The following is a 21,878-nucleotide window of genomic DNA, read 5'->3' as shown; positions in this document are numbered from 1 at the left end:
ACTTCTAGCCGACCATGCACCAGGATGCGAAAAGGATGGCAAAGAATTGTAAAATCTGCCAGAGCTTCTCGGAGGCTCCTGCTCAGCCCCCAAAAAAGCTAACCACTATGTCATCCCCATGGCCTTTTGCCCAGTGGGGAATTGACCTGATTGGCCCATTACCTAAGGGCCGAGGAGCGGCAACACATGCAATTGTGGTTATAGACTATTTCACCAAGTGGGTAGAAGTAGGAGTCCTCAGTCAAATCACGGAGAGAAAGACGATGGATTTTATTTGGAAGAATATCATCTGTAGATACGGGATCCCCTGTGCCATCATTACAGACAATGGGAGGCAGTTTGACAACAATAACTTCAGAAAATTTTGCCAAAACTTAGGGGTAGACTTGAAGTTCTGCACCTCAGCACACCCCCAGGCAAACGGACAAGTGGAAGCAGCCAACAAAGTAATAAAGAAACTCTTAAAAACCAGGCTCAGAGAGAAGAAGGGAGCTTGGGTCGACGAGCTACCAGGAGTGTTATGGGCTTACCAGACAACCCACAAAACTGCCACGGAAGAAATCCCGTTTGCTTTAACTTTTGGTCATGAGGCGGTAATCCCAACAGAAATTGGAGTGGGGACACATCGGACAAAATACTTCAACGAGGAGCAAAACGACGAGCAGATCTGTCTGAGCCTGGACTTGCTAGAGGAGAAAAGGAAAGGGACCCCGCAGAAAGTGGCCCAATGTCAGCAAAGAATCATGCGTTATTACAACAAGAACGTACGCGTGAGGCAGCTCCGAGCAGGAGATTGGGTACTTAGGAAGGTGAATCAAAACACTAAGGACCTTAACCATGGCGCTCTCGGCCCGAAATGGGAAGGCCCTTACAGGGTAGTACGAGTGACTGAACCAGGAGCTTACAAGTTGGCTTACCTAGATGGACGAGATGTGAAGAGGTCATGAAACATTGAACATTTGAAGAAGTACTTCCAATAAACCAAGGGCTTTACCAAGTATTTATGTCGATAAGTTATTTTTGTTAAATGCATGATGACTTGTGGCACATATTTCACATTTCTGTAAACCATGCAAGTTTCAATAAAGATGAATTCAGCATGAAATTCCCCTACTAACAAAATTTATTAAATTTTACTAAGGCAAGCAAGTGCCTTTTCCTGTTCAGTCGCCAAGGACCAACAAACATTTTCACGAAATTTTACTAAGGCAAGCAAGTGCCTATTCCTGCTCGGTCGCCTAAGGACCAGCAGGCATTTTCACGAAATTTTACTAAGGCAAGCAAGTGCCTATTCCCGCTCGGTCGCCTAAGGACCGGCAGAGATTTTCACGAAATTTTACTAAGGCAAGCAAGTGCCTATCCCCGCTCAGTCGCCTAAGGACCAGCAGGCATTTTCACGAAATTTTACTAAGGCAAACAAGTGCCTATTCCTGCTCGGTTGCCTAAGGACCAGCAGACATTTTCACGAAATTTTACTAAGGCAAGCAAGTGCTTATTCCTGCTCGGTCGCCTAAGGACCAGCAGATATTTTCATAAAATTTTACTAAGGCAAGAAAATGCCTATTCCTGCTCGGTCGCCTAAGGAGCAGCAGGCAATTTCACGAAGTTCTATAAAGGCAAGCAAGTGCCTAATCCTGCTCGGTCGCCTAAAGGACCAGCGTGCAGATCTACTAACTTTATTAAGGAAAACAAGTGCCTGATCCTGCTTGGTTACCTAAAGGACCAGCAGGCAAATCTAAAAATTTGGTTATGGCAAACAAGTGCCCATTCCTACTCGGTCGATTAAAGGACCAGCATGCAAAACCAACTAAATATATTAAGGTAATTTGCAGAAACGATCCATAAGCAAAACCACAATAAAAAAGCTAACAGAAAGCATCCAAAATTTACACTCAAATGTTTATAAAACAGATGAAAGTCTGAAATTTATACAAAGATAAACCTAAGGGTTATGAAGTTCAGCCGCTTCCGTAGTCGAAGGATCAGCAATCTCAGGAAAAGGAGGATCAGCAACATCGGGGGGAGTAGGCACTGACCCTTGACCTACTTCAGGAGCACGATCCCCTGCTTCATCCCCCTGCACCTCACCTAAGCGAGCCTCCACCTGATCCTAATCACCCTGCTCCTTTTCCATTGGTCGGCCTCGGCCATATATTTCTGCACTCCAGCTTCAAGTTTGCTCATGTTAAGCTCTGGATATTCTTCCTTAAGCACAGACATGATGCACTTATAGCAAAAAGAGAGCCTAGAGTTATACTCTGCATCTAGCCGATCGTCCACATCAGTAGATTTTACCTTTCTGGTCGGCTAACTGTTCATTCAGAGACTTGATTTCCCCCTCGAGGGCCGTCTTCAAGGTATCTCGCTCATTTTGAGTAGCCGGAAGGTCAGATTTCAAATCACCCAACTCGCCCTCAAGCTTGGTAGAGTTGGATTCAGCTATGGCCACCTTTTCTTCCAGATCCATGATCTGCTTGTGCAGATCAAGCAGCTTTTCTTTGGATTGGTCGGCATACTCAGCTTTTTTCTTCAAGTTCTGGTTATCAGCTTGAAGCCTCCTCTCATGGCGTGTGGCCCTGTTCTTGTAACAAGACACCAGAGTAGCCAGCTTGAAGGAGACCCTCTGGACAGAACCAGCCAATTCATTGAGATTCATGCTCTCAATGTCCTTAACTATTTTCGGCCCCACAGACTTCCCATAGTCCCTCTATTATGGGGTCAGATCGTCACCCTGGTCTCGAGGTGGAAGAGGAGAGGATCGGTCTCCAGAATGAATGCTGAACTCAGGATTCGTCACTCACCTTTTCTCCACCATTTTTCAGGGGTGGAGGAGGGGGCAGAGCAGGAGCAGAAGCCTTGGGCGGACCAGCATTGGTTTTCTTCGAAGGAGGAGGGGGATTGCTGGAGCTGCTTGAAGCCAGACCACGTTTCCTGGTCATAGCACTGAGGATCTTGTTATCCATTCTGGCAGCTACATCCACTAAACGCGATCCGACCAGGTTTGTTGGTGACAGGAGGTCTTGACAGGTAGACGCATTCATCAGAGCAGTTTCCACCTGGAGTAAGGGTCTATCGTCAAGCTCTTTAATCAAATCCCACGATTCTGGAAGAGCAAACAAGGTTAAAGAACCCAATAAGTAACGATTGGAGAAAGAAAATAGACAAAAAATAAACAACCTGGGGTGACAAAGTGCGTTGGAAGGTGAATATCACCACCAAGCGAGCTGGCTGCTGGACACTAATTTCATCTAGTAAAAAAGAATTTGTTCTTCCACTTTTTACATGAGGAAGGAAATCTAGTGATCGGCTTCCTCTTTACAGAGCTCGACATGAAGTAGTACCAGCCTGCTTTCTTTGGGCTACTCCGCAGCTGGTACAAATGCTTTACCTCAACAAGGGAGGGTTCTTCTGATCCGCACCTCTCCCATAACACATACATAGCTGAGAGAACTCTCCACCCATTTGGGTGTAGTTGACTAGGAGCCAGGTGCATACCACCCAATATCTTGGCAAAATAACGCTGAAGGGGCAACCGAGCTCCTAATTTGAAGCTCTCCAGATGCATCGTCACATACCCCCTCGGAGGTCGGCTAGGAACGTCATCTTTCCCGGGGATTACAAGGAGAACCTCTTCAGGTATGTTATAGAGGGTTCTAAACTTGAGCAGGTCAGTTGGGGTGGTGGCACAAGCTATACAGTCGATAGGGTAAGAATCTGCCTCCACCCTATGGTCAAGCTTTCTCCTCTTAGGGGGTCTGCTCGGCTCAGAACTGCTCCCCTCACCGTCACCCACTTCTTCAGGGACCCCAGCCCCATTAGAACTGTGGTTCTCATCAGAGCCCGATGCAGGTCCACCTTGGTTTCCTACAAGCTCTAATTCAGGGGAAGGAGAAGTGGCCATAGGACGAGGGTATTCAGGGGTATCCCTATAATAGGAGGGACCTACATTGCGAGAAGAGGATAGAGGATCACTGGGTCCAAATAGATGGGGATAGGAATCCTCTATCTCTTCATCACTCTCATCTACAATTATTTTTCCCTTCCGATTTGACATGTTGAAGTTTAAAAAGGGAAAGCACAAAATATTCAAATGTATGGGTACAAAAAGGGATAAATACAGAACCCACAATACAAAACCCAATCAACAACAACCAGAGAGGGGGTTAAAGGCTATACCTAGAATAGGTTGGCACGGATAGCGCTGCCATGACAAAAAAAGAAGGAGTTGGCTTACGGCGGAGAGACGAACAACAAAACGATGATGATTTCTATCTAGGGATTTGAAACGAAAAGGGGGAAATAGAAGCATTTAAGTGATGGGGATGCCAGCTCACTCACCGTACATCGAGGATAGATAGCTCGTCGTTTCAAATTTCAAATACGAAGAGTCATGAAGCGCCACGTCACTAACCGTTATAAGGGGCCTGACAAGACGTAAGCCCAAGTATATACTAGACATATTCTTGAAGGCCCATACTCGAGTCAAAATCTCCTTAGACGAGAGATGGAACCTCAGATCCACCACAATAACGCAAGGACCAGATGGGTAGTTCCCAGGATCGGTAAGATTCGATTATCAATTTCTACTCTCAACTCAATTCACTCACAAGACCAGAAACTAGGGGACTGATGTTAAGTACATAAGAGCACCAGCTCAGCCATGCCATCATCCCCACCCCGGGGTGGATCACCTCAGCCGAATGGTACGAGCAGAACGCTGATAATGAACCTTCTACAAACATGGGCCTTCTAGAGACATATACCGAGCAGATATCCATTCCCCAAAGAGCGGGAACACGATCTCACAAAATCACGACAGTTGCGCTTCTCCCAGAACCGTTGAGGGAGACACGGTGTCCCACTTGCCCACAATGTAGCAGTTAGAGTCCCATGAGGGGCTGCCACTACCCGAGAAAGGGGGGATGAAAGGTGAACAGAAACGTGGGACAGCAGCTATAAAAGAGGAAGAAATCAATAAAGAAGGGGATAAAAAAATTGAGAAAGGGGGGAAAACTCTGTCAAATTAAAATTAGACTATTTTTCAGCATAAGCTCAGAGTGAATCGTAAGTCATTCCAAAATCTAAATTGAAGCGTTTTCCCGTAAACACCTTGTGCTAACTTAGGCATCAGAGAGTTTACGCCGACAAAACCACCGGCGTCTTTGATCCAGTTTTTGTGAACGCAGGCTGGGCAAGATAAAAAAAAAAAGGTGATTCCAATCCAGTGACGTAAGTGATCTTTAAGGCAAGGAGAAGGTGACATCGTTCCTATTAAGTATATAAGTGTTGGTGGAAAAAATCTGATCGGGTATAGGGCGAGCAGATTTCAGCATCAATACTTAAAACAAAAACCCAATTGTGAAACTAAAAAAAAACCCAATTCTCATGTTCTCCGAAGAAAGCACTAAATTAATTAATTAATTTTAAAAAGGTAAACAAACCTAAATTCAGGTACCATGCAAAAAGATTGGGAAAAAAAAGAATATGAAAGGAAATGAACCTTGGGAGTCCAAAGCGTGTCGCTTGAAGCAACGTCGTTCCAAGCACGGGATACAAGGAGAGTCGGTGCTACGCTGCGTGCCTTTAGGTTTTGAAGTATCTTCAACATTTTGTCTCCACCAAAAGCCTCCAGTGGATCCTGCAATAATTCTTCAGTTTCTTCTTCTTTGAGTTGTTCTTTTCTTTCCTCTCGATTTCTCTTCTTTCTCAGTTTCATCTTCGTCTTCTTCTTCTTCAGTAAAACGACATCATTTTCCTGTTCTTCTATTTCTCGCAGTTCCATTCTGTGTGGTAGTAGCTATTACTACAGAGCAAGCAAATGAAAGGAATCACCCGAAGCCGCAATTGCAATAACTCCAAAAAACATCAAAATATAAAAATAAGTTAATGCTAAAATGCCTATATTTAATTTTAAAAAAAAATTATTTACTGTATGTAGAAATATACAATTGAAAAATTTACTATTTTTTAAATATAATAAATTTTACGTGGCTCAAACTTATTCTCTTGTAGATATTATTGAACTACAAGCCTATAAGTTAAAATGCTAATACTTTTGAATTATTATTTTACTCGATTTTTTTATATCACTTGATTTATTATTCAACTTTGTTATGAAGATTGGGTCCAGCTATGTTACTACAGTCGTAACATACCACATTCTTTTGTCTTTTCTTAATCCACCGTTAGATTTAATTCAGAACAAGGGTAATGGCTAAGATGTTTTTGTTGGGTTATTAACGTTATACTCCCTATTGTTTGCTACAAAATTACAAAAGTAACAAAGTTTAAAATATTAACACATAAGTCCATAAATTTACTATTTATTATTCAATAATATTAAAACATTTTAATTATATTATAATTTTAATTCAATAATGTATTACTTAATTATATTATAACATTTAATAAGTAAAAATTGATTATTATTTAATAAGCTAATATAACTAATAATAAGTACTTAAATATTATATAAAAAATTATAACATAATATTATATTATTTAATTATATTATAATAATTAATAAATAAAATTGATTATTATTTAAAAATTTAATATAACTAACAATAAATACTTAAATAATATATAAAAATAATAATATAATATAATATAATACTACGTTATTTAATTATATTATAATAATTAGTATATAAAAATTAAATATTTTTAAATATTTAATATAAAAATAATAAATACTCAAATATTAATAAATTTGAATAATATTAAATTATAATTAATAGTAATCTAAATAATGATATAAATATTACAATTTAATACACATTAATAACACACACTGTAATATAATGTATCTAATGCAATACAATATATTGTGTCAAATGACCCAGTTAATTTCACTAATAAATTAATTTATTCTTATATTTGAATTAAATTAATATTCTTTCTTATTAATTAATTAGTTTAATATATAGTAAAACCATGTATTAATTACAAACAATATTTTATGATAAATATGAGTATGAATTTGATCTCTTGTTCTTAATTTGTAGTTAATATTTTTTTCATAATACTTATTCAATATATAGTAAATAATTTCAATATGCAATAAAAATATATTAATTTACCAATTAATAATTTTTTATTGTTTAATAAGAAGGTATCAAAAAGTGTGAGGGAGGGTGGCAACTTTCTCGTCGTTTATTCTTACATCTACGAGCTTGATAAATAAGTTTAGAATCTTTTAAAAGAATTTGAAGGCAAAGTCATTTTATACTCCACATTTATTTGAGAACCTTTTTTCACATCTCATGGTCGATAATTTTGAGTTAGTGATAAAATTTAGTTGCTAATTGCTAGAGATATGGAATTGAAACTAGTGGGCATGTAAATAATTCAATCATTTTTTATATCATTTTAATTAATTAATTTAGTAAAAATATAAAATTAGTTTTATCAAGGATATATTTGACATTTAAGTAGGTGTATGGAGTAAATTTTCTTTTTAAAACTTTGATGATGGGTGTGTGAATTAATAATTAAAAAATACCCTCACATTTTGATTTAAGTTTCAAAAAATCAAAACAAGTAGGACTAATGAGTCAAAATTTAAGATTATCGGTTTTTTTTCTAATTTTAGCATAAAACAAGGATTGTAGTGTAATTAATCTAAAAGGACAAAAAAGTGCGGTATGTTACTGCGGTGGTAACATAGCAGGATCCCTGAAGATTGATAATAAAGTTGAGAATATTTTTTTATTTAGGATATTTTGGCCTCTAAAATTATGTAATATGAGACAGTCGGGGTGTTATTGGTCTTTTAAAAAAAATAAATATATATTTTATTAAAAAAAATTGCGGTGGAAGATCACGTGGTTCAGGTACTGCTCTGTAATGATGATAGTTAATAATGGTCCGATAATGAATTCTTGCCACGCCGAGCTCCAAAACAAAATCATCCTTCAATTGAAGGACGAAAATCAGGCGTTTGGGCTCTGACTCAAATATGTGGCAAGATGCTGAGTGATTGCTTGGAAAAACAGCAAGTCAATGACTTTGTTGTTTATAGAGTCTGAAACGTAGCAAATGGGGTGCATCCACGCGTTGCAGGAGAGAGGAAAAGTTAGCTGATACAAGATCAATTTGTACTGAGCTGTTACATACAGTCTGTAACGTAGCTTGTCTGCTCCAAATAACATCAAAATATAAAAAAGTACGTTAATACTATAATGCCCCTATTTAATTTTTATAAAAACTTGTTTACAATAACCAAAAAATATACTATCATGATAAATATAAGTTTTGTAAATTACATATAAAATTATTAAATAAAAGATAAAATTAGTATATTAATATATGAGTGGTAAATTAGTGTTTTCAAATTACAAACAAAACAAACACTTATAAAATAACATAAAACTTTGAAATCAATATTAATCTTTCATTAAATAAAATTAGCTTATTTATTTAATTTAATTAAATAAAGAACAAAGTGAGTCATCAATTAAAAAAAATTGTATTGAAAACAATTGGAATAAGTTTTATTGAATTGATTTAACTATAAATTCTATATTCATTCTATGACATTCATTATTTTTTTTTCATTTTTTATCATACTATTGTTTACTACAGAGGTTAATTAAACAAATTATTTTTCTTGAATGCATTAAGTCAAAACAAAATAAAAAGATATTCTTATATATATATATTATCAATAAAATTGTATCTAATTTTATGTTTTGTATATATTTTATGTAATTTTAAACTTTGCTTCTTACTTGTATTTAAAGATCATTTGTGGTTGCTATCAAGAATATTTAAAATGATGAAAAATCACCTTATCCTACGAGCAACTTTGAAAAATATGAAAAGAAGAGTTTTTCAAAATCCGATTTTAAAATTAAGTTTTATCCTTAATAAAATTTCTACATATATCATCATATATATTACATAAACCCAAAACTATCATTATTCAGTTTAGAAAAAAAATAAATCAACAAATGTATAAGGTAATCATTATTAAAATGAGGTTTGATCTTACATTTTTAAGTTTTTATTTTTTTTCAATAATTCTTATATTAATTTACATGTTTTACCTTCTATTTACAAGTCCTATATTTTATTTATATATTTTATTTTTATTTTACACTTAATATTGATTCATAAGTTTTCGATTTATTATTCAACTTTGTTATGAAAATTGACAATAAAGTGGAGAATATTTTTACCTTTTGAGTATAATTATGTAAAATGACTTAGTGGTATAATTCAATATATCCATAGATCTAGGTCTGTGGATTTTTTGTTCCACGGATATGGCGACTGTGTTCCCACCACCCTCTGTGGTGGCTTGTGTTCATTTGGCTTTGTTTGTGTTGCTGTGTTGGTTGTCTTTCAGATTTTATGTCTACAAGGATCAGATTTGGCAAATAAGAGACCGTAAATGATTTTCTATCGTTGATCTGTTACATTGCTGGTTGTTTTTTGAACCTAAATTTAATGTATTTAATTAGTCTTATGGAAGCAAATTTATAATTTAACTAGCAAGAATAAAATTTTCCTGGTGACGTTTGAATTGATCGTGTACGACATTAAAAGACTGTATCATTACATGATTCTTTAGTATACTGATACTATTCACAACACATCAGAATAAGAAATCAATGATTGTTTATCTGTTGACTGCAATGGGTTATCTGTACATTAATCCAAATATTTGTGTAATTGTTCGTGATAGACTCACTATTATATTCTTATACGTTGAATGAATTAAAAGTGAAGGATATAATATAATATATATATATATATATATATATATATATATATATATATATATATAATTGTTCGTGATAGACTCACTATTATATTCTTATACGTTGAATGAATTAAAAGTGAAGGATATAATATATATATATATATATATATATAACACTAGCAACTCACATTTTAACAATGAAAGGTTCTTGTTCTGTTGGTGTAATTGGATGGATGGTTTTGCTTCAATGTTCTCTGTCTCGCTCTTTCATTTATAGTTTTACCAACTAATTAAGAGGAAACAAAATAAACCTTTTAGATTCCTAGATTATGGGAAAAACCTCTTAAGATAAGTCTAATAGGTTTTAGGAGACATGCTACCTAGAATAAACTCTTAGGTTCCTAAGATCCCATGATCATAGGACAATTTATCTAGAAAAAAACCTCTTAGGACAAATTTCCTAAAGATAAACCTCCTTAGACAAACTTCTAGGTTGAAAACCTATGATAAAAACATCTCTTCCTTTGAAAACTAAGCATAATGATACTATATCCTCTACCAAACAAAAAGGATGGAGAAACTTCCTCTTTTGATATGAGGACAAAGTTGTATGTCCAAGTGTTACTTGGCATGGTCGCAAGAAGACAAGTGTTGCCCGGTGTTATAAAGACAATGACATTTGTGGTCAATACAATAAGGACTCAAGTCAAATCAAAGTCATTTACAAATATAAGTTTCCATCTTTTTTCAAAGATAAGCCAAAAATCACTCAAGAGGATAAATAATGACTCTCTCTATCTAGGCTTTGTATCTCCAAATTTTCTCACTCTAAACTTTTCTCTCTAAAAATTTGGTGATCGACTTGATCATCAAAGGGTTTACGCTGGTGAGGCAAGCCTTTGACTATTTTACTTATATTTATAGAGCATTATCTAATTAAGGTCATCCTCGTCACATAAGGAAGCAGATAACTCTGAAGAGAAAATTCAAATGAGTACAATTGAACTTGAAAATGAAAGGCACAACATAAGAAGCCCACATTGAGAGTTCAACATAGTTTGATCCAGTAAAGAGGAAGCTCATGAAATTACCATTTTATAAATTGGGACAAAATTTTTACCAACAAAATTGGCGTTGTCTACGAGAACTCCCGACTAAAAGTCTTGGAACTGTGAGCATGGATTTGAGCTAGGAGTATCATGACCCTGTGTTTGAATCTTTGAGTTCTAGGGTTAAGGAAGCCCATTTTCAACGAAGAAGACCACTGATGGATTCATCATTTGAAGCCATGGTACTCATTCATCCTTTTCCTAATCCACATCATGATGCCTAACGACAAGGGCAAGCTTGATCCAAAGTAAAGTGGATTCATTAGCTTCGAACTTTGATAGAATTTTTTATTAGTTCCAAGCTCAAGTTGAGGAAAGGGAGAACTCAAGCGATCCTAGTGACGATGAAGCTGATTCTGGCTCCTCTAGAGAGGTATAGGGACTGCTTGGAAGAAAGTGACCTTAAACAAAAAGATCTTGGGGGAGAGTGGCTAGAGAAGACTTTCTCTCTCTAGGCTTTATTTCTCTAAATTTTCACACTCTGAACTTTAGATTTTTAAAAATTCGATGATTAACTTGATCGCTAGAGTGTCTACGTCGTTAAAGCTGGCCCTTTGACTGTTTTTCTTATGTTTGTAGGGCATTATCTTATCAAGATCATTTTCATCACTAAATAAGTGGACATCTCTTGGAAGAAATTTCAACTAAGCAAAATTAAACTTGAAAATGAAAGGCACAACATGAGAAGTCCACATCGGGAGTTCATCCAATAAAAAGGAAGCTCAAGCAAGTTTTAAGAGCCATCCTAGGTTGAAATCATAATCTGATAATTTGGGATAAAATTTATACTAATAAACATAATTTTTTTTTAATTAGCTAGTGCCAAGTTGAAATTTTTTTTAATTTTAATTTTAAATTGGTGTATACTAAAGAAATCTTAAAACAAAAAAAATGAAATATTATCAATATGGCTTTAGCCTAAGAATATTTAAAAAATTCTACTATCCTCGATTCCCATCCAAGAAAACGAAGAATCCACGGAATGCATTTAACAATGAAATTTTTATATTTAATTTCTTCCAAAATTGCAAATTTATTCATTACTAACTCTCTTTTTTAATTATGATTTGCTTAAATTTATATAAATTTCAAGACATAAAGATTGCCTTTAAGGAGGCTAACCAAAAAAAAAAAAGCGGTAAGTAAGAAACCGTTTATGAATAATATCTTTATTTTATGGAAAAGAAGCAATTTTCTTTTTAGCGATTTCTTACAGATATATCTTCTGATAAAGCAAAACACAAGGAAGAATAATCTCAACACATTTAAACAAGTGATAATGGGAAGGCCTAAGGAAGGTGCTAACATTAATAAGTTTATTAGTTCTGATGGTTGCATATTTGCAATAAATTCCCAAAGCAACATCCGATGAGGAGTAGCCTCCCTAAAACTTAGGTCCCGACTTCAAACCTTACTAAAAAGACGGTGTAAATCTTCTTTCAGCAACAGTTTCCTACCCATGATTTTTGACTGAAATATCTTTGATGACCAAAAACGCAAGGACGAAATAGTTTAAGCCAATTAAACAAGTAATAATGGCAAGGGCTAGAGAAGGTGCCAACATCGCATATGTGCCCGTAACAAATGCAATCACCATTGCTGCCATGGACAATAAGGCGAACCAAACGGAAACGCTGAACAGAACCTCATCGAAATCTTTAGTTAGTTCAGTTATACGAGACAACCAGAAGAGAGAAAAGACGGCAGAAAGAGAAAGGATCATGGCAATGGTATCTGTTACCATAAATGCTTGAAAAGCTGTATTTCTCCTCAGGATTGCAGTGCCATTTTCGCTTTTGTAACCACCAGGAATAGTGAAAGCTGCTGCGAAGGCTACCATTGCTATGAGTGCAGCCACTGCCAGATGTGACGCTCTGGCATCATTGAAATCATCTTCAGGAAACACAGGCTCTTGAAATACATGTGGTTCTCTTATCAATACAACAGCATCTGAGTATTGTCCTCTGCCAACATCTTTGCATAATTTTTGAATTTCTTCCTGTAATTTACATTTGAATATTAATTAATAAATCAATATATACAATTTGAAACCAAAAAAAATAATAATAATAATTACCTTGAGCTCAGGATAGCCATGGTGCAACATTTTGCAACGCTAACATTTTGCTTGTTGATGGCCTCATAGTTGGCTTTACTCTTCCAGATAAATCGTCAAAGAATTATTTTCGACGGACAGCAGCAAAAAAATGGACAGGAGATTTCCCCTTGGCATCCCCCTCATTCATAAGACTACTTGCTAACATATTATCTACAAGATTTCTTAATTCTTCAACTTCAAAACTAAATACAGCATAATGAAGAAAATTCCATCCCCAGTTATCGACCAGTTCATAACATTCTGGATTTCTGGAAATAATTGCTTCAACTACTTTGGCATCCCTTCGGCCCGCTGCCAAATGAAGAGCTCTCATCTTTCGATCTTTGTCAGCAATCTTTGCTCATACTCAGCAGCCATGTAAAGTGGCGTTTTGCTGTAATTATTTGCAGAATATGGATAATCAGGGTCTTCTCTCGTCAGTATTTTCACCACATCGACAGTTATATGAAATACCGCCCCGTGAAGAGCTGTATGCTTCACTTGATTCGTCATCCTAATCGTCTGCCTGGAGGCTCCTACCCCGCTCTCGAGCTCTTCATCTTCATGCTCAACTAATTTTGCTCTTTCAATAAGAACACTCGCTATATCACAATGGCCGAATTTTGTCGCATTGAGAAGTGATCGAGAATCGCCTTTGGCATTAACTTGCAGTAGTAGCGATGGGCATATCTCAAGTATTTCTCCTACAAACTTGGTTGACACATTTTCTGTCTTCTGCAATTTGATGTTGATATGCCGGATTGTGTTCTTGGTCTTGCTGTTAATAGGCTCTTAATTACCTCTCTTGCCATATCTTTGAAGGGCTCCGAATTGCCCGCAGCTGTGGCTTCGAACAAATTTGGGTCTATTTGCGACTGACTGATCTCGCCATTGTTGTCCAATAATGAAGCTTCCTCAGTCTCAATGGAAACAGAATTCATGTTGGCGAAGTTGATCCATTAGGCAAGGGTGAATAGTATCTCGGATGCACAGTACGCTTAATTTTGAAGTGACGAAAAAGAGAAGCAATAATTCTATGAATGGGACGTACGAGTAGTATAATTTTGCTTTGGACCTTTTTTTTTCCCCTTTTGAAGATGGGGATTTACAACCACTCCTTTGGAATTTTCTGATGAACAAAAGATCAGTAGACTAACAATGGAGTGATATTTTATTAATAATAATTATATTTATAATTTCAATAAATTGTTCATTTAAAATATGAATGAGAATACAAAGTTGTATAATGGTTTTTTTTTTAAATATCTCATTAATTTATTAAAATCACTAAATTCGTCTATTAGTCAAAATTAGAATGATAAAAAAATATTATCTAATAAAAATTCTTAATTTATCTGTTATTGTTTATAGCTGTTGTGGTACATATATTAATTAAAATTTATTATCTCCGTAATTTTCAGTATTTCACGAATCCCCCTCTCTATCTCTTTTCTTTTATTGTGGGTTTTGGTTATTTTTTAGGGAGATAGGCCCCCTGATGCGACTTACAGTTACATGTCTTTCTTTTCTTTTATTGTGCATTTTGGTTATTTGCTAGGGAGATTGGCTCCCCTGATACAACTTACAATTACAGGTGACATTTCTAATAATGAGAGAATCTAACTCACAATGAGTAGATACAAGAGAGTTTACGGTCAAAATTCTTTTTTTTTTTGTCTGAACCACGAGGTGGTCCTGAGTGGGCTCCAACTGTGGGAAACACCTTTAAGCTCGTACCACAACTCAGACTAATCCCCGCTCGCACCGGATCGGCCCGTAAGAGGTAAAGTGCTAGCCAAAGTGGTGACTACATACGAGAGCAAGGCTTGAACCCCAACCTCTCTTAAGGAGTGAGAGTGCCAAACCACTCACACTAATCAACTTTGGTTTTTTTTTTTTAAAAGAAAGAGTAATTTGCTTTTTAAGCCACTTTCCATTTTGGTGGTCATAACTAATAAGGGTGACTATCACCAAATCCAAAGTGGCTTCCTCACAACCAGCAACTATCCACTTGCCATTGGTTGAATGTGGGAGTGAAGGCGTGTCTTTTGAAAATCAAAATAAAGTTAGAAGGAAACAAATTCTCAATGTGGGTTCTTAGATCAATTTTAGGATAGCCACATGATTTTTTCGATGCAATGAATGTCATTAATGTGTTTATTTTTAGGATTTAGAAAAAAAAATGAGGAATGAGAATTACTAATAATATTTATTTGTTAAAAATACAAAGAAATTAAATAAAATTTGAGTGAATCTCATAAATTTGGGAATGAGTAGGAATTTCATTTAGATAGAAGAGACGGGAATAAGAATGGAGAAATGAGAATAAAGAGTAAAATTATTTATCTTTATTGAAAATTAATTTTTTTAACTCTATTTTGGTAACTTACAATCATTTATTCTAATTTGAAGACAAAATAAACACATCAAATTTGAAATACTATTGTTTTCGATCTCGATTCTTGTAGTTGAAGTAGACAATTTATTTTTCTACATTTTGATTCCAATCCATTATGATCCTTGCCTATTAGGATTCATAGTTAATAAACGCACTATTAATATATTGTGAAAGAGACTCTGTTTTTTAGTTTCAATCTAATTCATCTCAAACCTCTCACATATTGAATACCTTGTTGAAATTTATTAAAGATATTTCAAAAAGAATTTACCGACAAAACTAGCTGCAATCTACGTAAATATATTAAATTTTTTTTTCTAATTAGAGCTTCTTAAAAAGAATCTACCTCAGCTAGCCCAATTCAATTTTTTCTTCCTCAACCTCCTATTGGATTTGAATTTGGGTAATTAATAAAGTAAAATTATTTAAAAATTACTCAGCTAAGTCTTTGAGGTAGTTTAATTAAATAAACATTGAGGATTTAGTGATCGATTATCCTATTAAAATTAGTATGTATAAGCAGATGGCAAAGGCAAACCAAATCAAGTGCAATTGACAGGATATGTGATAGATTAAATGGTTTATAGAAATGATTTGTTTGTGATATATATCATACAACCTAATTCATTTGAATTTGTGAATATTGAATTTGTAAGCATATATTTGGTAGTTTTTGAGAATAATTAATTTCAATTAAAAATAACTGTTGTAATATTATCTCAAAATGTCACCTAAATTATAATTTTAATTGATCAAATCTCACGACCAAGGTCGAGACATAGAGAGACTTTACCTCAATTCTACTGATAAGAATTGGCATTTTGCCTTGCCCGCTTTATCATCGTCCAAAAATCGCCTTTTGGGCCATGGATCGGCTCACGTGCGTGTTTTGCTGCAATCTTTAGGAATCCAAAGTCGATTTTGTTTTTGGTTCACACATATTTCCATGGAATTCAGCAGATAGCAGATGATTAGGCTAATTCGGAGTTGGGATTCCTTTCTGTTCAGTGGTGGGACCAAAAGGGAATGGAAAATGGGCTGAAGTTGGACAAGTCCAGGCTCCAGCCTAATCTCATAAAAGCCCTTCCAAGTATGGACGGGCTGAACAGAACCTGGCCCATCATGTGCCTGAGCTTCCGAAGCCTCAATCATTTCATTTATTAGTTTTCAATCGTTGCAATAATTCCTTCAAAGTAACGTCCCCCCGTCTTTCTCGGTCTTGATTCAACTCATTTGGTGATATAGGATTTAGGACAGAATCTGTAAGCTACAGACTGCAGCATCAGCCGTTGGATGTAGTTGGATGTGGAGTGAGAAACTAAACAATAGAACATCGGATGGTGGGATGACGGGAGATGTTTGTTACAGAATCTGTACCATAGACATGTCCTAGGATTTAACTTTAAAGTGATGTGTCATTATTTCTGTTGAATGGTAAAATTTTATTTACTTATATAAGTAATCATGAGCCTATTAGTACAACCTTTGAGTCTTAACTATTATTGGACTCGGTTTCCTTCGAATTAAATTATATAGGAGTAGATTTTTCCTCTATTAATATTAGTAGAGCAAATATCCCTTTGATATTATGTGAGGGTAGAACTAGACTTATTAAAAATAATTTCGATAGATTTTTTATTATAAATATTAATAAAATTCCGATGGCAATATATTAACCTATAAAAAAACAAATATATACTCTTAAACATGCATCATGGATTTTCTTTACTCATGTCTAATTGAAGATTTCTAATGACGCATTATACAAAGAGATAAATTTTTTCAATTTTTTTTGACAAAGTAATCAAGATTTTATTCCATCAACATAAGAAAGTACAAACAATTTGAAATATTAAATTTGATTTTGACTTCCTCTCACCAATTCAATCTAATCATTAACAATAAAGTAGACCGGCCTGGATCTCAAATTTGATTTTCATTAAAACATCAGTGATCAATGTACAATTAAAGTAATTATTCATTATTAGCAAAGATTGAGTAAATTAATTAATGTTTATGTTAAACTGAAAATCAATCATTTTATTGATAAACAAAGATGGTGACTTACTACAATCAATTACTTTTGTCCTACTTAAAAAATAGACAATTTGATGAGCCAAAACGCAAGGAAGAAAAAGCTCAAGCCAATTAAACAAGTGATAATAGCAAGGCCTAAAGAAGGTACTAACATTGCATACGTTCCCGTAACGAATGCAATCACCATTGCTCCCATGGAAAATAAGGTGAACCAAATGGAAGCAGCAAACAGAGCCTCATCGAAATCTTTAGTTGCTTCAATTTTAAGAGCCATCAAGAAGTGAGTAAAGACGGCAGAAAGAGAAAAGACCATGGCAATGGAATCTGCTACTATAAATGCTTGAAAAGCTGTATTTCTCCTCAGGATTGCAGTTCCATTTTCACTTCTATAACCGCCTGGAATGGTGAAACCTGCTGCGAAGGCTACTGTTGCTATGAGTGCAGCCACTACCAAATGTGATGCTCTCGTATCCTTGTAATCATCTTTGGTATCATCATTTTGCCCTACAAGGTATTTTGGTCCCCTTATAACACCATCTGAATATTGTCCTCTGCCAACATCTTTGGATAATTTTTGGATTTCTTCCTGTAATTAATTTACATTTGAATATTAATTAATTGCATAAGAAAAAAAATTTAATAATTTAGTTGAAAGAACAAATAAAATAATTACCTTGAGCTCAGGATAGCCATTAAGTAAAATGTTTGTAACACTAACATTTTGTTTGTTGACAGCGTCAAAGTTGGCTTGCATCTTCCTAATCATACGGACACCGAATTCATCTGGACGGACAGCAGCCAGCACATGGAGAGGAGTGTTTCCCTTGGCATCCCCCTCAATTATAAGACTCCTCACTAACGGATTATTTTCAAGAAGATTTCCTAATTCTTCAACATAAAAACTAACCATAGCATAATGGAGAAAATTCCATCCCCTGTTATCGACCAGCTCGTAACATTCTAGATTTTTGGAAATAATTGCTTTAACTGTTCCGACATACCCTCGGCCCGCTGCCAAATGAAGGGCTGTCATCTTTCGATCTTTGTCAGCAATATTCGAAGCAGATTGATCAGTTTCTAATAGCAAATTTACCGTCCCGTAATTTCCATAATACACAGCGTAATGAATTGGAGTCCACCCATATTGGTCTGTTTCTTTGATCAGATTCTTCTTTTTCTCAAGTAATTTTCGTAATGCAGCATCAACTGAGAATACAGAAGATAAATCAAATAATAATGAAAACTTTTAATATAAGTAAATATTCAGAAATGGCCTATATTTGGCCTATAATCAAATAACAATTTTTGCAAAATTCATTAAGACACGTTTGAAGCACTATTCTAAGGACTAATTTGGTAAATCTAATTATCCTAAAACCAACTTTCCCTATATTAGTTATCCAAAAGACCAATTTTCATTACATTTACAATTCTAAAGACTAATTTTTTTTTAGGAAGATTTCACAGTAAAAAAATTAATGCCTTCATAACAACGCTTAATTTCTTCATAAATTAAGAGTATTTTTGCCATTAATCTGAAAATTAATTCTCCTAAAGCTATTCAGTCATTAACCGGATTAACTGAATTAAGTGAGAGATAGAATGTGCACGATCGGGTCAGACGAGAGAGAAACGGGTCGGGTCAACCCGTTCACTAAACCTGAATCGCTGCTTCCGATTCCGGCCACATCTCCGCCGATGGAGGGTATCAACCGAACTCTTAGACGACGCCGGTCATTTCCCCATCATCGTTGTTGCCGGAAAACAGCCTATGACCACCCCACGAAGCCGTGTTAAGTCATGGAGGACGACGACTCAAATCGGCGAGTTTTTACTGGATTCGGTCATGTCGTCACCTGGGATTTGTTCTTTATGGCAGTTACTTCAATTTCTGATCATCAAACAGAGTAGCCGATTTGTCGCCGATCAGCCGTTGAAGTTTCACGGCTGTCGAAGCTCGATCCGGCACCATGGCTGCGCGTCGGAGCACACCGCTTCCACCGTTGGATTCAGAGCGAGCTGAAGTTCCTGCTTTGACTTTTTCGATCATTGCCGCTTGAATTCCGGTCACCGTTCACCGACGAGGGCATTTTGGTAATTTATGATTTTCAAGGGTAATTTGGTAATTTAAAATTTTGGGATATTTTAGTAACTTATAAATAAGGACATAATGATATCTTATGAGAGTTTTCTTATTAGTTTTAGACCGATAATATCAATACACTCTTGTTACTTGAGGAAGTCCTAAATAAGTAAATTACAATAAAAAATATGTATATATTTGACGTGTTTGAAAAGCTTATTTTAATATGAACGGATGTTAATTTATATGATTTTCCCATATATTTATGTGATGTGTTATTATGTGTCAAGTATGATTTATGCATGGACATATGTATGTGTGAAAGTTTATTGGCATAAATATGAATATGCATCATGTTTTCTAGAAAATAAGAAAGTGAATTTTAGCAAATTGATTTTGAAGAAATAAAGTAAATTTTTTGGTTTTGGTTAGTTTCTTGAATTCATTACTCGCTTAGTGGACTCTGTAGATGTAATGTTTAAGAGATATGTGAGTGAAGCACGTTTACATGAAGACCAAAATTATGAATGTTAAGTGAGAGTTCTATTGAGTAGTAATTGAATTGAGATAATTGAAATACGTGATTTGAAAGGAAATGTGAAGTTTGAATGTGGCAAAAGAAATTTTAATGAATTTGTTTTACAATATTTTTAAAAGATCATGGCATGTTATTCGTTTGCATTATATATAAGCAAGTATGTAATTTTGTATATGAAAAATAAGTTTGTTTACTAAGTTCAATATAATTTATTGTGATTCCCGAAAATAAAGATTGATTCATGATGAGTGAGGAGAAAAACTAGAATTGAAGATAGTAGATGATTTGACAAAATTTTAAATTTCTTCCGATGCAGTTTAATAATTCTCTTTGAGAATTGAGTTTTTATCGATTGTAAAGAGATACCTAAGTTTATATGTCAGCCGTAGTTAGATTCACCTTTGGAATTCGGGGCAGGTGGTTACATGCACTCAAGGGCAACAATTCAAAATAGTAAAAGAAAATAAATTGGTGAAGAAAGATGAGATAACGGTAAAGAACATTATTAAAAACAATTGAACTATCTAACCCACCTTAAAAGCTTCACATGTATCAAAACTGTATAACTTTTTCCTAACTCAAATATGGACTCATCATCTACGTTTTTTATTTAATTTAAATTAGTCATCATGAGTCTCACAATTTGATTCAATCATAAATAGAATTGAATTATTCAATTCTAATTTGTAAGCAATTCAACCAAATAATTAATTCAAACCAAATTCAACTGCTCTTACTTCTCCTTAATGTGGGATATTATAGTATTTTAAAATACTAATTTATATCCGACAATTTATTCTGATTAAATTTATGGCAATTAATAATTTATTAATGAATTAAAAGGGTGTATTTACTTAAACATTATGAAAGAATCTATTAATAGAAAGATATCAGTATTGAAATTCCCACTGAAAGGGTATAACTAAACTTACCGAAATAAGATTTCATTGCTGCAGCATGCAAAGCCGTCTTTCCGTTGGGGCCTTCATGAGACGCTGATGTGCTGTTTTCCAATAAGGCAAGCACCATATCAGAAGATCCATAATCAGCAGCCATGTAGAGTGGCGTTTTGCCGTCATTATTTGCAGAATATGGATAATCAGGGTCTTCTTTTGTCAGTATTTTCACCACATCGACGTTCCGGTGACACACTGCCTCGTGAAGTGCTGTATTCTTCTCATGATTTGTCATCCTAATCATATGCCTGACAGTTCTTATCCCGCTCTCTAGCTCTTCATTATCATGTTGAAGTAATTTTGCTCTTTCGACAAGAACCCTCACTATATCAGAATGGCCGAATTTTGCCGCAACGTGAAGTGGAGTATCGCCTTTGGCATTAACTTGCAGTAGCAGCGATGGGCATTTCTCAAGTATTTCTTCTGCGAACTTCGTTGACGCGTTTTCTCTTTCTTGGGATATGATGTTGATATGTAGGATTGTGTTTTTGGTCTTTGCTGTAAACAAGATCCCAATTACCTCTCTTGGCATGTCTTTGAACGGTTCCGAATTGCCCGCAGCTGCAGCTTTTAAAAAATTTGGGTCCATTTGCTGCTTAATTTCACCATTGCTGTCCAATAACGGAGCTTCCTCAGTCTCGATGGAAACAGGATTCATGTTGGCGAAGTTGATCTATTAGATAAGGGTACCCAGTATCTCGGAGGTACTCATAGATCTTCTTCTAAACCTGACATGTATGTATATATGACTTGAAAAGTGTAGTATTTTTCACACTTCTTAAATTCTTGCTTTTTTAACAAGGTTAGTATCGACATTAATTCTTACTCTTTTGACAAGCCAAGGATCAACATTTTTAACCTTGATTTCTTCCTCATGCTCTTTTAGTTAAATAAATAAATAAATCGAGATTAGTCATTCTCTTTGTCAAACTATTCAATTTCTCAATTGT

The 21,878-nt window shown here is 35.1% G+C and overlaps 1 protein-coding gene and 2 pseudogenes across 1 annotated transcript; all 3 read right to left on the bottom strand.

Annotated features, from left to right (window-relative positions):
- Positions 1-1,942: 1,942 nt before the first annotated feature.
- Positions 1,943-4,054, bottom strand: LOC112098938 (annotated as a pseudogene).
- Positions 4,055-12,271: 8,217 nt separating this feature from the next.
- LOC18032389 lies at positions 12,272-13,857 on the bottom strand (annotated as a pseudogene).
- A 3,549-nt stretch (positions 13,858-17,406) lies between these two features.
- LOC18032191 (ankyrin repeat-containing protein At5g02620) lies at positions 17,407-21,653 on the bottom strand. Its single transcript, XM_006420432.2, has 3 exons — positions 20,905-21,653; positions 18,025-18,557; positions 17,407-17,937 (listed from the first exon to the last, which is right to left on the bottom strand). Exons 1-3 carry the CDS (start codon positions 21,584-21,586, stop codon positions 17,407-17,409), a joined length of 1,746 nt encoding a protein of 581 aa, XP_006420495.2. The 5' UTR covers positions 21,587-21,653.
- Between the last annotated feature and the right edge of the window lie 225 nt (positions 21,654-21,878).

This window comes from Citrus clementina, unplaced genomic scaffold, assembly GCF_000493195.1.
Source record: "Citrus clementina cultivar Clemenules unplaced genomic scaffold, Citrus_clementina_v1.0 scaffold_9, whole genome shotgun sequence".
Taxonomy (NCBI): domain Eukaryota; kingdom Viridiplantae; phylum Streptophyta; class Magnoliopsida; order Sapindales; family Rutaceae; genus Citrus; species Citrus x clementina.
The sequence above is the reverse complement of the archived record's forward strand: the minus strand, read 5'-3'. Positions and strand labels throughout refer to the sequence as shown.